At 43.6% G+C, this 14,363-nt stretch overlaps 1 protein-coding gene across 1 annotated transcript; it reads left to right on the top strand.

Annotated features, from left to right (window-relative positions):
* The first annotated feature begins 275 nt into the window (after positions 1-275).
* On the top strand, positions 276-14,352 carry aif1l (allograft inflammatory factor 1-like). Its single transcript, XM_061802247.1, has 6 exons — positions 276-459; positions 600-661; positions 3,395-3,461; positions 7,133-7,174; positions 8,536-8,701; positions 12,634-14,352. Exons 1-6 carry the CDS (start codon positions 435-437, stop codon positions 12,722-12,724), a joined length of 453 nt encoding a protein of 150 aa, XP_061658231.1. The 5' UTR covers positions 276-434; the 3' UTR covers positions 12,725-14,352.
* The last annotated feature ends 11 nt before the right edge of the window (positions 14,353-14,363 follow it).

Below are 14,363 nucleotides of genomic sequence, written 5' to 3'. Positions count from 1 at the left end.
ATCTTTTCGCCGCAAGATGGCGAGCATGTTTATAACGGAAACCAAAGTGCTTCTTTCAAAATAAGACTTTGTACTGTTTTCATGCACCTTTGTTGTTTACCGTCACATAAAACGTTGTTCTGTCACTTTTTTTTTGTTTTGAATGAAAATAAGTATATTGTCATATTGGGTGGCTACGTATGTCTTGACGCTGTGATTTAAAAAAAATATATACAATTTACATCACGTCACCGGAAGTTGATTCCCTCTCACTGGGTTTAGCTTGATGGTAGTTCCGGCGTTGCCTCAGACCGAGCGAAGCCGACCACAAGCAACCTTTGACAGGGCGAGCTCGGAGCATCACCCGCACGGCTCGCGGTGGTCTTCTCGGCTCTCCAACTTCAACCCCTAAACTGGATTAAAACGCGCATAAAACAAAAAACAAACCCGCTGCGATGCCTGCGAGTAAAAACGTACAAGGTGAGATCTCGTTTGTTGTAATTCTTCGGCTTTATTTCTCGTGGGCGCGCTTGAATTCAAGCAATTACAATGAACCGTTTTTAAGCTAGGTCACGTCCATTTTGACGGCTTTTTGGCTTTGCCCCGCTTATTTCTTTCAGGAGGGAAAGCCTTCGGACTGTTAAAGGAGCAACAGAGACAGAAACTGGAGGAGGTGAACCAGGTAAACGGCGTCGTTTATTTATTCTTTTGACTGGAAAAGCAGAAGAATGTCGCCTCGGGAAGCGTTGTGCGCGTGCACTTGACGGTGTGGCGAATCTCGGGGACGTCACCTCAAAATGCCCAACTTCATTGCGCTTAATTATACAATATTATCATTTGTCTTTCATTCTGAACGTTCGACCTGTCTCCCCGCTATTTGACTGGGGGGGGGGGTTAGACAGGTGCGCGTTTTGATGGAGTCCCCCAGATCAATGAGGTTCTTTGTTCTACTGCTTCCAAGAGATGAATCGCATAACTGTATTTTGCATTCCGTCTTTGCATATTCGGTCTCCTTGTCGCGATAACGTGAAAATGCAGTTGGAGGAGCCTGCGGGGGGGATCACTGCATTCCTTCATTTTTCATTTTTTTTTGGGGTCATGTGCTCGTGGGGACTAAGCGGAGTTCCCCAAGCTTTGGTTTTTGAGCCAAACATCTGTTTTGGTTGTATTCTTCATTCCGCATTCAGCCGATATCTTTAAAATCCTACATACGGTTCATGATACTAGCATACTCTTTGTCCTTGCTAGTAAGTTGTAGGTTTTTTTATTTTTTTATTTTTTTTTTGCTAGTAGGTTTCTTTTTCCAGTCCAAAGTGCCACTTTTGGCCATTTGGTAAACTCCTTGTTGCTATCTAATAAATAATCACAGCGTGTCAAAATGCAGTCTTTCGCAAATGAAGGAGAAAAAAATTGAAAATAAAAGTAAAATAATATACATTAAATCTCTGCTGTATCCTTCTACAATTCAGATTTTTTTGTGATTAGTTGCTCCTCTTTTTTTTTTTTGACCATTTGTACAATATTTTATCACATTTATTACAATGTAATCCGTTTCTCTTGCTCCATACATTTGGTTTTGAAATGTGTATTTTTTTTTCCCACCAGCGTTTTTAAACGATCTTAAAAAATGTCCAATATTATCCATTCATTTTCCGAGCCACTCATCCTCATAAGGGTTGCGGGAGTGCCCAGCTAGCTTCGGGCGAAAGGTGGACGACATGGAAGGGGGATTACTGAAAATTGTTTCTTTCGCCACATATCTTGTCCAGTTTCATTTCATCTGCTCCTCTTTGAAACACAAAAGCTTTCATGTCCTTGATATGTAGCTGAAGGTTAACATACTAGTTGGCTCTTTGTTCTCACTACCGCGCTTGTACAGTAGGACCACTTTGGCATAATAGTAGGAGTGCTCTAGTTAAAAAATTGTGTGGCACGAGTAGAACGAGTAAAATGGAATTCTTTTAGTTCACATCACAGCGCGGTACATCAACCATAAATCAAAACATGTGCCGGAATATGTCTCCGTTGGTGTCCTCATCAATTATTTGTTTGGATACAATCACTCATATCACCCTTGTAGCTGTTCTGAATATTTTGCTCCAGAATATGGCAACAAAGTACCCAAAGTATTGTTTCTGTTACTTCCCCGACGCGGTGTTTCGATACAGCGATATGAACCTGAGCGTTTGATAAGATATCCCTTTGTGTTGTAGTAAACGCCGACAATGTGGTTGCGCTACAATGTTCCATGTTGATGTTCCGGGCAGCTCTGCAGCTTACTGGTATCAAGTCAGTTTTTGCTTCATTTCTTCGGAAAAGTTGTTTTTAGTTTTGCTGTCAACTTTGTTCGGCCGTGACCTGAATTGCCGTACATTGGTAATAAGCTTTAATATAACCGTAATTTCCGGCATATAAAACGTGACTTTTTTTCCACACGTTTTCAACCCTGCGGCACATGCGGCGATGTGGCTAACTTGTGCATTTATTTTTACAAAGAAAGACAATACACAGAGAGTTTAACGCTAGCACCGCCATACTAACGCTAGTGCCGCGCTAACACGCTATAGTTGTGTAAAAGAGAAAAGCCGTGCAGTTAAACATCTTAGTCAGTTTGAGGTGTTGTCGCAGTTTGAGTTTGTACACACGTTTGCAAGCTTGAATGCAAAAAAAAAAAAAAAGCTGAAATACAAGGAAAAAAATTGCATTTTTGAAATGATTCGAGTGTACTTGATTGCGATGACAACAATCGGCACCCACGTTCACGGCGCATGAGCGTAATTTAGTGTTGTCATCTGTGTTGACCTTCAATTATCTCCACACGACTGACGCGGCTCCAACACGACTTGTGTGGTCTGGGCGATATCCATCATCCCGGTGTCATCATATCGGAGCAATTTTATCATTTCAAGTACAAGTACTGTACAGACGTACAGTATCAGCAAATGACACGATATTACGGGTGCATCCCTAAAGGTTTTTTTTTAGACTCAAAGCAGATAACCAAGGGTAGCGGCATCGTTTCCCAACATGACGTACGAAACGGGCGTCGCGGCACCGTCATTCATACGATGATGCTAACGCGTAAAGCGGGCCGGCCTTGAAACCTCATCACGCTTCATTAGAACCGGGGCAGACTTATGGAGGTCAGACCCGAATGCGACTCCACATGGCGGATTGCTTCATTATCATTTCATTAGCATGGAGCCCTTCTGGCATTTTTTTTTTCCCTTCGCGCCCTGGCGAGATGTCCTACTTTTTATAAACTCGCTCAGTCGTGACGAATCAACTAGGACGAGCGCTCCTGTTGTGTGAGTCATCCTGTTTTTTTTTAACCTTTTTTGACAGCAAGAACTGACTTCATCCTTATGTTTTTTTTTTTTTGTGTTTTGTTTTTTTTTTTTTTACCCCTGATCAGGAATTCCTGGAGGACCAGAAATACAGGGATGAAGATGACCTCGCGGAAAAGCTGGAGGGTTTCAAAAGTAAGCAAACGGATCTCGTCGCTTGTACAAGGGGATCCCCCAACCGTGGAAGTAGATTAGTGCCACCAGTATTTGAATTTTAAATGTAAAGTGATACATTTTCAATAGTTGCTACAATTTGCTCTCTGAAATTCAACAGGCTACAATTCGCTGTCTAAAATTCACTGTCTGTGCCGCCAGGCAGGGTTACTTCAGGTCGGAACCGAACACCCAGCCAATCACAGATAAGCTTTCTTAGTCACGTGACGTCACATCCTAAGAAAGCGTAACTGCGATTGGCTGGCTGTTCGTTTCTGACCTGAAGTAACCCCGCCGAGTGGCACAGACAGTGAATTTCAGACAGCAAATTGTAGCCGGTTGAATTGTTGACATTGAAAACTTACACTGAAATGCAACTATTGAAAATGTCATCTCTTTACATTTCAAATTCAAATCCTGGTGGCACTCATTTCTCTCTCTCTCTCTCTCTCTCTCTCTCTCTCTTTCTCGCTCTCTCTCGCTCCGCTATATATATATATATATATCGTCCATACCCAACACTCTTTAAACACTCGTTTGTAGTTGATGACAATTCTAGAAGCTCTAGTAGACATTACAAATCAATACTGTTAAAAAATTAAAAAAAACAAAAAACATTTTCAATTAATAGTGACAAGTGATGAATGGCAGCAAGACGCTAATAGATTAAATCTTTACTCACTATCAAATCCAAATCAGCCTTTTATCCCCCCGAAAAATGAAGAAACCTACAAAAATCAAAGTAGTAAAAGCACTGTCAAGGAAAGCATCACTTTAGCGCAGTCATCTAAATGAAATGAAACTGAATGATAAACGGCAGGAAGCAAATGTCGCAGTTTTAGATCTTCGCTCTTGTCAAACATCACAGAAAGATCTGATTAAAAAGCTCGAACACATTAACATGAGGATTAAATTGTTGACAAAAGCCTTGTCTCAACAACAAAAACTGAGGAGAAACCCACCCCCAAAACAAACAAACAAACGAGAGAAAAAAGAGCGATGAATAATCATCTCCAGCTATTATGATGCTGAAGCTCTTTGGTCAAAAGTATTTGGACCACTAACTTTGCTATTTTTATTCTTCTTCTTCCACTCTTTGCTGGTCAAGGTCGCAAAAAGGAAAGCAGTTTGTGCGTTAATACTGTCCGAAATGACATTTACGTTTTTATGACATTCAAAGGCAATTTTTTTTTTTTTTTTTTTTTTTTGCTACAGCTTGGGAATTAGCGCTGTTGGAATGCAGTTGTATTACTGCCTTGCTGGCAAGTGTTTCAGCCTGAATAGTTTTATAAACGTTTTCACTCACACAGACTTCCCCGTGTGGGAAAAGGCTGGGTTGAGGTTTGTGAGGCCGAGTCTGGCTCACGATGGAATGCGGCAGGGTGGTTTTTTTTTTTTGTTTTTTTTTTTGTTAATTGTATTTTATCGCCGGCCGCTGATATCATGCACTGCAGAACTTTGCTCCCGCCCACCAGTAAAAACAAGAAGCATTGTTACAACGATCTCATTGTGACATATAAACTGTGTTCAAACGGACAAAAACCTGAATGTTTTTTTTTTTTTTGGGGGGGGGGGTTACCACAGTACGACTCATGTTGTTGTTCTGAACATATTTTAGCACGACGTTATTCTGCTTAGCGCAGCCACAACAGAGGCCTTAAGGCTTTCTGTGAAGATCCAAACAATGTCTGTTCTTTGTGTTGTTGTTGTGTGACATGCAAAATTTATCCATGCCCGGAATTTCAAATAGCAAATGCCCTAAAGCACTTTATTGTTGAGCCAAGTCTAGAGTTTAATTTGGGAAAACATCAGCAGAGAAGGAATGTCTTTATTAACTTTTAGTCACTAGTAACTTTTATTAGTAGGGACTTAAGCCCTATTGGGAAAAATCCACCTGTAATCCACCCTGAACAAAAAAGGCTAATAGATTCCCCAAGTTGGTACCAAAGCACTGCTTTTTTTCCAAATGAAGGCCCTCCACTTACTTTAGCAGTTCCGTGGCACGTACTGCACGACGATGGTGAAGAAATACCGTAATTTCCAGCCTATAAACCGCGTCTTTTTTCACACTTTCAACCCTGCGGCGATGCGGCTAATTTGTCCATTTTTTTCTAGCGGCCGCAAGAGGGCACTCGAGCAGAAAAGAAAAGTGAGACCGGTGGAATATATGTGCCGGGGAAGTGACTTTTACCGGTCCGGCCCTGTTGGCGCTGCGCTAGCGTGTTACTGCCGTGTCTCTGATTTTCACCAGTATGGTTTTTTTTTCTTTTTTTATTGAACTGGCCCTGTTAGCGCAGCGCTAGCATTAGCGTTAGCGTGGTGGCGCTAACGTTAAACTCTCTGTTTACTGTCTTTCTTTGTAAATATCTCGTGTTTATATCCGGGCACTTGCGGCTTTTAAACAGCTGCTACCAAACGGTATTTCCTTTACAAATGTACTGGGTGAGGCTCCGTAGTCCGGGAATTACCTTACTTTTGAGTAAATGCAGCTCTTCAACGCTCTTCAGAATCATTTCTTAGCATCAAGATGGTGAAAAACTAAGAGTTTTGTCTTAATGACTTGCAAATGCCGAACCACAAATATGCGGCGGTTCGCCGCGAACTGAAATATTGACGATCCTCGTCCATTTTTACGCACAAATGTACTTTGTGTGAAATGAGGGTCTGTTTGGTTTAACGGGTTAGTTATGTGGCTGCTTCCATCTAGCGGAAGAGCATTTAATTGTCCCGCCTGACACTCATACATAAATGAACAAAGATACATTATTTATAGTAAATAAAGCTACGTTGAGCTCTCACGAGGTAAGCAGAGCTGCATTGAGTTTTGTTGGATACCGAGGTCAGAGTTGGCTAACCGATTAGCTTTCGATTAGCGGCATGCACTTGATTTCCAGCGAAGTTGGCAACATGATCCAGTGTATCAACTGCAATGTTTTCCATAAAGTTCACTTTTATGTATTGGTTCATGCATTTTGTGTTCCTAAATTCCGGATGTCCCTGAAGATACCGGCTGAGAGGGCGGGGAATGACCCCCGGCTAGGACTCGAAAGAGGCCACAGGCTTCAGTCGGCTTGTTTTCCGCGGCTGCAGATGATCAACAGGCTGCGTCCTCCTCAGCTGTGTAATGTTTGTGCGGGCGGGTGAATGTGCGTACGCGACACCCCCAAGTTTGGGAACAGGCTGGTCATTGTCCCGTCCGGCTCCCCGACGGGTTCACACGGTTAACAAACACAGTTCCGTCCCTCAAGCCTCCCAACACGCACGAGCACGCGTGCACACAGCTGCCATTGTGCGACAGAAAGTGTAATCTGATGAGAGGAGAGGAAACCGGCGACATTTAAGGGGAGGAAAAAGCAGCCTCTGGTAAACAACACGTTTAAAAAGACACTCGTTCCCGTCACTTACATCTGTTGCGTGAGTCTTGACGAGATGTTAAGTGCGTTTGTGCTTGAGAGCTGTGTGAAAAAGCGCATCTTATTGAATTATAACTCAAAGGAATTTGGAAAAGTGTTTTTCCTCTGCCAGTCTCTAGTTAGATGTATTTTGGAAAAGGAGAGAAAAGGCACCTTCTGTGATCAGCTGCTTATTCTTTCTTCCGGCAGACGTGCTTGCTATTTTCTTTCTTTTCATATTGTCCTTTGCTTGTTTCACAGATAAATATGCTGAATTTGACTTGAATGACCAAGGCGAGATCGGTGAGTAACCCAGACATGAAACCAAAAATAATAATAATAATAACACATTGCTGACTAATGTGCAAAAGTCAACAGCACTAAAACTTGATGGATTGCAAATTCTTTATTTAACTGGACAGAGAGTCCTCGGGTTAAGACGGTCTCGACTTAAGACGTTTCGACTTTACAACGCCCGTCCCCCGTCCGCCATTTTGTCTGGCTAATGCCTTGTCCGTGTTTGTATCTTCTCATTTTTTCGACATTATCACACTAAAGAAGAAAGTTTTGTCTTTTAGCAATGCTTTTGCAGCCAAAAGAAAATCCGTTACCATGGAAACGAAGCTCACGCTCATAAAACGATTGGAGAAAGGAGGGACAGCAACACCACCGAGGCTTCGGTCGGTCGACCGTGGTGACAATTATTAAAGACGAATCCCGCATTTTAGCACATGTGGTGCGTTCCGTTCCTATGTCGGATACGATGATCACAAAACGAGGTTCTTTGATACTTGTCTAGATGGAGAGGATTGCGGACCAGGTTCCGTCGCAATAGCTAAGCACAGCGGCTATCCACCTCACCAGTAATGCTAAGTACATCATCTTGTTTATTTCAATGTATTTGATTTTTTTTTTTTACTAAGTATTTTTATATAAATTCTGACTACAATGGCGGAATCCGACTTAAGTTGAAATTCGAGTTAAGTCGCTACTGTAGGAACCGATCTCAGTCGTAGACCGAGGACTCCCTGTATAGGCAATCATTAAAGTCATCCGTCCATCCATTTTCTTTGCCACTTATCCTCACAAGGGTCGCAGGGAGTTCTGGAGCCTGAACTGGTCGCCAGCCAATCTTAGGGCACGTGGAGACAAACAGCGACACTCACATTCACACCTAGGGGCAATTTGGAGTGTCCAATTAATGTTGCATGTTGGAATCGAACCAGGGTCCTCAGAACTGTGAGGCCAATGCTTTACCAGCTGAGCCACCGTGCCGCCTCATTAAAGTCATATTTTTCCAATGTTCATTACATTTTCCCCCCGTTTTGCGTAAATTTACAGGGAAAACATTTTTCACACATCTTATTTCTTCACATTTTTAGTCACACTTCAACTTCAGAGTGGGTAAAACGACACTAAACAATCGTGCCAATTGAGCTAAACTATATCATAACCGTCACCATGTTGCCATTCTGCCAAAGCAACTTTTTTGGCGCCGCTGTAAACATGTGAAATATGAATTGAAATTGTCCAGACGTTCCTGCGGTCCACGCGTCATTCAAATTCTCAAGCTCGTCGGTGTAACTAGCGAAGCTCTCCCTCCACCTTTCGTTGCCGCTCGTTTTCTAAATTGAGCTAACGTCGGCGTTTCTGACGTGGTTCAGATCTGATGGGCCTCAAGCGGATGATGGAGAAGCTGGGCGTTCCCAAGACCCACTTGGAGCTGAAGAAGATGATCATGGAGGTGACGGGCGGCACCAGCAGCAACACCATCGACTACAGGGACTTCGTCAAGATGATGTTGGGCAAACGCTCGGCCGTGCTCAAACTGTGAGTGCGAACCTCGTCACCATCTGCACCGCAGCGCCGCGTCAGCCGATTGCGTCATCCTTCCGTGGGGATGAAGGCTGATGTCAGCGCCCTGCCGCGGGCCGCCTTGGGTCTTAATCTCCACGTTAGCGCCACCCGGCCATCTTTATTCTTAGCTGTGCGATCGCGCGATCAGGTCGGTTGGTTACGGGTGTGTCACCGATGGCCGCACAGAATAAAGTGTGACACTGAAAAGTCACGGTTTGTTCCACGACTCGGGGTAAACTGTTTTTGGAAAGGCGCGGTGACGTTTGCCGCTATTTTCAATCGGGTTATCGTGGATGATCCCTTTTAAAGCGGCCTGCCTCGGGGGCGAGATGCATGTCAGCTCCGCGGGACTAAGCCGCCTGCACTGTTTAGTCGGCAAATCTCCTTATCCTCAAATGCAGCCAGTGCAGGGGAAAAAAAAGCACAACTTTTCCTCCTCTGCCCTCCAACCTCTTTTTTTTTTTTTTTTTTCCCCGAACAAAAATACATCACAGGAACCCACACAGCTGACGTAGTCCTTTTGTCCCTTGGATGACTAATTGGTGTTTGGCTGCATTCTCTTTGTAAATGATTTGTATGAATCCACTCTCGAATGGGAAGTGTTTGGCGTTCTGAGTAATTGCATCCCAGGACAAAGTCTCGGGCCTGGTATGAATTTATGGTCGCACATTCGGGACTGTAACAAGAGTCTTCAGTCACAAACCGGACTCTTTCAGTACCAAGTCTCTGAGAAAAAGCAACTAAAACGGGGCACGTGCACAACAACAGTCGGGCCACTTTTAACTATTTCCCCTCCCTGCAATCAAAGTCAGCAGAGGCTCGAGTCTCAGATGTCCCTGAAAGATTATCCTGAGCAATGACGTAGAATAAAAACTAGATTGCGCACCAGACCCCTTTCATGTGGTAATTGGGCTTCAACTTCCGGTCAGGGCAAAAAGTTGCTTTGGCTACTATTCCACGTGAAAGTTGACATCCTCTGATGTCCTTACAGTTGTACATTGTGAAACATAATATTGGAATGCGTTAGGTTTAGCTTTTTTGGTGTCAATATGGTTAATTGTTGTTGCGCTGCTAGCGGTCAAAACCGTGCAGGCACCGGTAAGTGTGTTTCAGTTCAACCTTCATAATTATCCTGGGCATGCTGCAAATGTTTAGATTATATTCATGCCTCTCAAGATCCAAAACATCCCAAGTATATTGATTGATCACATCGTTTTCCATAACAATGTGTGTGCATTGTTTAAACCTGACCGGACGTCAGAGCCTGTTGACCATGGCGGAACCAATGTTGGATGCTGAGTGCGCAGTCTAGTTTTTATTCAACCTCATTGATCCCGGATTGATCACAAACGCGTCTCGTTGTTAGCCGGCTAAGCTAAGGTGGTCTGGGCATACAAGCGAGTTTTAAGTTGACGTTTCTACTTGCCCAACTTCCTACTAAGTACTCACGGTCCCCGTTGTAAACGAAACGTAGGTTTTCTAAGTACTAACGTTTGCTGATTACCTCTTCAGCAAATATTTGATTACATACGTTGCTTGATGTTATCAAGCTAGGCTAGGCTATGCTAGGCCGCGCAGCTTCAACGCAAACGAACACTGCTCCAATTTGGGTACCAAAATTACACATATGATGGATTTAGTCCACCAAAGTATATATTTAATAACACCAGTACATAACTCTTTCACATAAAGTATTTCAAGAATTTCCCCACCAAATATGCTAAAAGTTGTTACACTACCTACCCGTGACTCAAGCTATCATATCGCGATAAAGTCATAAAGAGATAAAGCACGTTTTTGTTCAGGTATGCATTGTTGAGAGAACACGGAGATTTGATTCGCATACTTCATTCCCAACATGACAGTTTACATTATTTTGAGGAATGTAACCATGACTCGGGAAGTCCAGCAACGTAAAAAAAAAAAAGGAGAAAAACCTTCCAAGAGACCTAGAACATATTTTGTATGCGAGAGTGATAATATTCCACACAAATGTTTGAATTCTTAAATCATACGCCTGTAGCTGTGAAGGCGAGAAACACAACTCTCCTGAGGTTTTATGCAAAGTGTGATAGGAGGTTGAATATTTTTCGAGGCGTCCGGCTGAACGCTGAACAGAAAATTAATGCTCATTTGGCTCCCGATTAGTATTCAGGTAGACCGACAGTAATAAACGGGAGAGCATTGAAAATCCATTACAAGCGTCCGTGGTCCCTGGCAGGGCGCGGGAAATACCACCGGCAACAGTTGCGGCAGTGTGGAGAACAAAAATGAGCATCAGCGTCTCTTTCATCGTCTGGATGACTTTTCTCCGGGGGGCTTACTGGAGCCCATGTGCGAGTTCTCCAAAAAAGGAAATTAAAGCCATTTGCTCCAAATAGCTCCCGTCAAGTCTTTTTACAGCACACAATCATTCCTTTGACGGCTCCCCCAGCTGCTAAGACACATTTTCTAAGCCTTTCATAACTACTTGCCTTTTACCCCCCCCCCCCCCCCACGGGCAGCAGTCAAGTCAGTGTCAGTCGTCCTCATGACTCCTCCGCACCAACTGTGAAGACTCCTTGTAGGCAGTTGTGTTTTCAGCCCTGTTTGTAGGTCAGAAACATCACAAAAGTTGCTAAACTGGGCCAAAGACATGGTCGGTGGTTACAACTGTTTGACCCAGCAACGACCTACACCAGACACTAAATATGTCTTGCCCCTATCCAGATCAGGGTTGTAGTGCCATTAATGACCCGTGAGAGGCAGTATTGCGCCAGCAGGCAACCAGACTGCTGGTGTGTTGAATAACGGACCTTTCCAACAGGTGATCTTAAGCTCCGCCACTCCCCCCCCCCTCCACCCCTTAGCTACAGTTGCCATGTCCCACAAGCTTCCAAAAAGGCGACCGAACAGAGCATGTTCAAAGTCGATTCTCTGTCGCGTATTCTAGACGATATTGCGGTACGTTTTTTGCCAAATGCGTCGGACTCGTCCAAGAGAGTTCTACAGAGAGGTCTCAACTATTTCACGCGAGGGTATGCACACGGAATTAAGATTTTGGACATTGCGGGACGCAATGTCAGAGTTACAGCGAAACGTTGGCGATCGATGCAAAAAAAGTTTGACGCCTCACAAACTTCATATTGAAAATCCAACATGACACACTTCATTCAGCAGGTCAGTGATACGCTAACAAAGTGAAAATTGTTCTCCTGAAATGTATAAAGCACAGAAGTTACTGCTCCCTCACTTACCTTTGAACATATAGCCTTGTGTTTGTTGATATTTTCCACATTTAGTTTTGCGTGCGCTCTTCCGCTAGCCTTAATCCATCGTAGACACTTCGTCAACTTTGTTTTAGGCTTTGGAAAATGACTCAAGCGGGCCCCTTATAACCTAGCAGGATATCTTTCATCAGAATTGCACGTTCCCCAAGCGCATCTGAGGACCATTTCCTTCGTGACGTTAACTTTTCCAAGCGCACACTACTGGCAACCAGTATTGCTTGTGGCACAATACAGCAAGAGGGGCGTGTCAAGCCAGGGGTTAAGACAGTGCAGCTATCTGATTGGCTATTATTGTACGAGTGATTGACAGGTCGGAAGGGTCCTTGCTTACACCCCCCCACCCCCAATATATTGAGGTTTTTAAATGGCTTTTACAGTACAATAAAATCTAAAATATAGACATCACTTTAAGGGAATGAGGACACTCGCTCGCGGAGAGGCAAAGTGTGGTCGCTTCAAGACGTTTGTGACCCCCAGTTGAAGTTTACACTGTAAATGTCGCAAAACGAAATAGTAGCACGTTGTATTTGTACACAAAAAAAAACATTTACGTGGCCATGTATCTCTAAACCAAGTCTGTGGACAGTTCTACGCACACAGACCACTTAACAGTTTTTCTTCATCCTCCTTCCACAGAGTCTTGATTTTCGAAGACAAAGCCAACGGGGCGGCGCCCTGCAAGCCGGACGGCCCGCCTCCCAAGCGGGACATCGCCAGCCTGCCTTAAGCTCCTCCCCCAACCCCCATTTCCTGCCTTCAAAGGCTGCTTTCTCATTTGTATTTTATTATTATTATTTTTTTTTACCCCTGGTGCGCCACTGACGGACGAGACGGAGAATATTTTTGTGACGCGTGTCCGTTTTGTTTTGCGTCAGGTGGAGCTCGTCGCTTAAACGATGTTTGACTGTGAATATTATTCTTACGGTAAGATGTAGCATCCGTAGTGTACGTGTAATCTCCTTTTTTTGGGGGGGGGCGGGGGGGGGTAGTGGTTTGTTGTGTTTTAAGGGAAGATGCTTTTATTTTTAGATGAGCACAAGCAGCTTTCTTCATCCCATTTCCGCCCATGGGCGACCTCAGTCTGCTTTTGAGAGATTACGGGCCTCCGGGCGCCCCGCTTCCAGCGGAGCTGGACCCACTGGTGTAAAATCAGTAACTAGTCCGCCAAGCTTTGGACTTTGACTCGCGCTTGTGCGCACGCGCAGAAGAGCCGCGATTTTTACGGGCACAAATGTTAACACTCCGCAACGACGGTACAATCATGTCCTTTCCAAGTGCCTGAGTGCGGGAAACACAGGGAGTGCGCGCAAATGCGCGGTCCGAGCAGTATATACAAATCCATCAAATTTGTGGTTTTTTTTATGTTGGGTTTTATGTCGTACAACATTGTTTGCGTGATCACAAGTGATTGATCTCCTTCAAATATTACCCACTTTTTTTTTTTTTTACAGTAACTGTCATTGTAAAAGTTGTTTTACTGAACAGTTGCAAGTTTCACACAAAGTCAACCTCAAAGGTTTGGTCCAAATTCAAACCAATTTTAATGACAAACTTCGCAAATTATGCGAGGATTACTGATCGTTTGGTTGGGATTTCGATCGCTGACATTTAACAGGTGACCTTAATTTGATCTTTTTGTAAACTTTCGAATCACATGTTCGGTGTTTCAAGACGTTTTGCACAACTTGCTATTTATTCTCCAGCAAGGAGGTAAACTGCAATATGTATTTTAGCCATGAAGATTTACACGGAGGTGGCACGGTGGTCAGCTGGAAAAGCGTTGGCCTCACAGTTTTGAGGTCCTGGGTTCAATCCTGGCCCCGCCTGTGTGGAGTTTGCATGTTCTCCCCGTGCCTGTGTGGGTTTTCTCTGGGAACTCCGGTTTCCTCGCACATCCCAAAAACATGCAACATTAATTGGACACTCTTATAATTGCCCCTATATATATGTATATATATATATATTTTAGTGGGGGGGGGCTAAAACGGCCACTTACATTATGGTAACGTCTAGAATATTTTCTGGAAATGATTTAAAGTGAGGTACACTGATATAACATACTTTTTTCCCCCCAATTTTACAAGCGTTAAGAACCTTTGACACCCAGTTTCTGTTGGATTTGTGCTGTGACTTGTGCCTCTCGCAACACTTTTGACTTTGACCTCCACTCGCACTGTTTCTCACTGTGAACGTGTCATCCTATGTTAAGGCCCATTCCATTCGGTTTTGTTTTGAGATGCTGTTTTGTTTACTGCGTGCTAGCTATTTTATTTTTGAAATGCACATTGTTTTTTCTTTAGTTTTTGTTTTGTTTGGCAGACACCAAAGCAATTAAAACATTTTTTTCTGACACTATTTACTGTGGA

This window comes from Syngnathoides biaculeatus, chromosome 17 (assembly GCF_019802595.1).
Source record: "Syngnathoides biaculeatus isolate LvHL_M chromosome 17, ASM1980259v1, whole genome shotgun sequence".
Taxonomy (NCBI): domain Eukaryota; kingdom Metazoa; phylum Chordata; class Actinopteri; order Syngnathiformes; family Syngnathidae; genus Syngnathoides; species Syngnathoides biaculeatus.
This window is presented reverse-complemented; position numbering and strand designations above follow the sequence as displayed.

Coding starts and splice junctions, on each gene's coding strand:
- aif1l (XM_061802247.1), top strand. CDS start 435: ATGCCTGCGAGTAAAAACGTACAAG. Junction 7,175..8,535: donor GAATGACCAAGGCGAGATCG/GTGAGTAACCCA, acceptor GACGTGGTTCAG/ATCTGATGGGCCTCAAGCGG. Junction 8,702..12,633: donor CGCTCGGCCGTGCTCAAACT/GTGAGTGCGAAC, acceptor CTCCTTCCACAG/AGTCTTGATTTTCGAAGACA.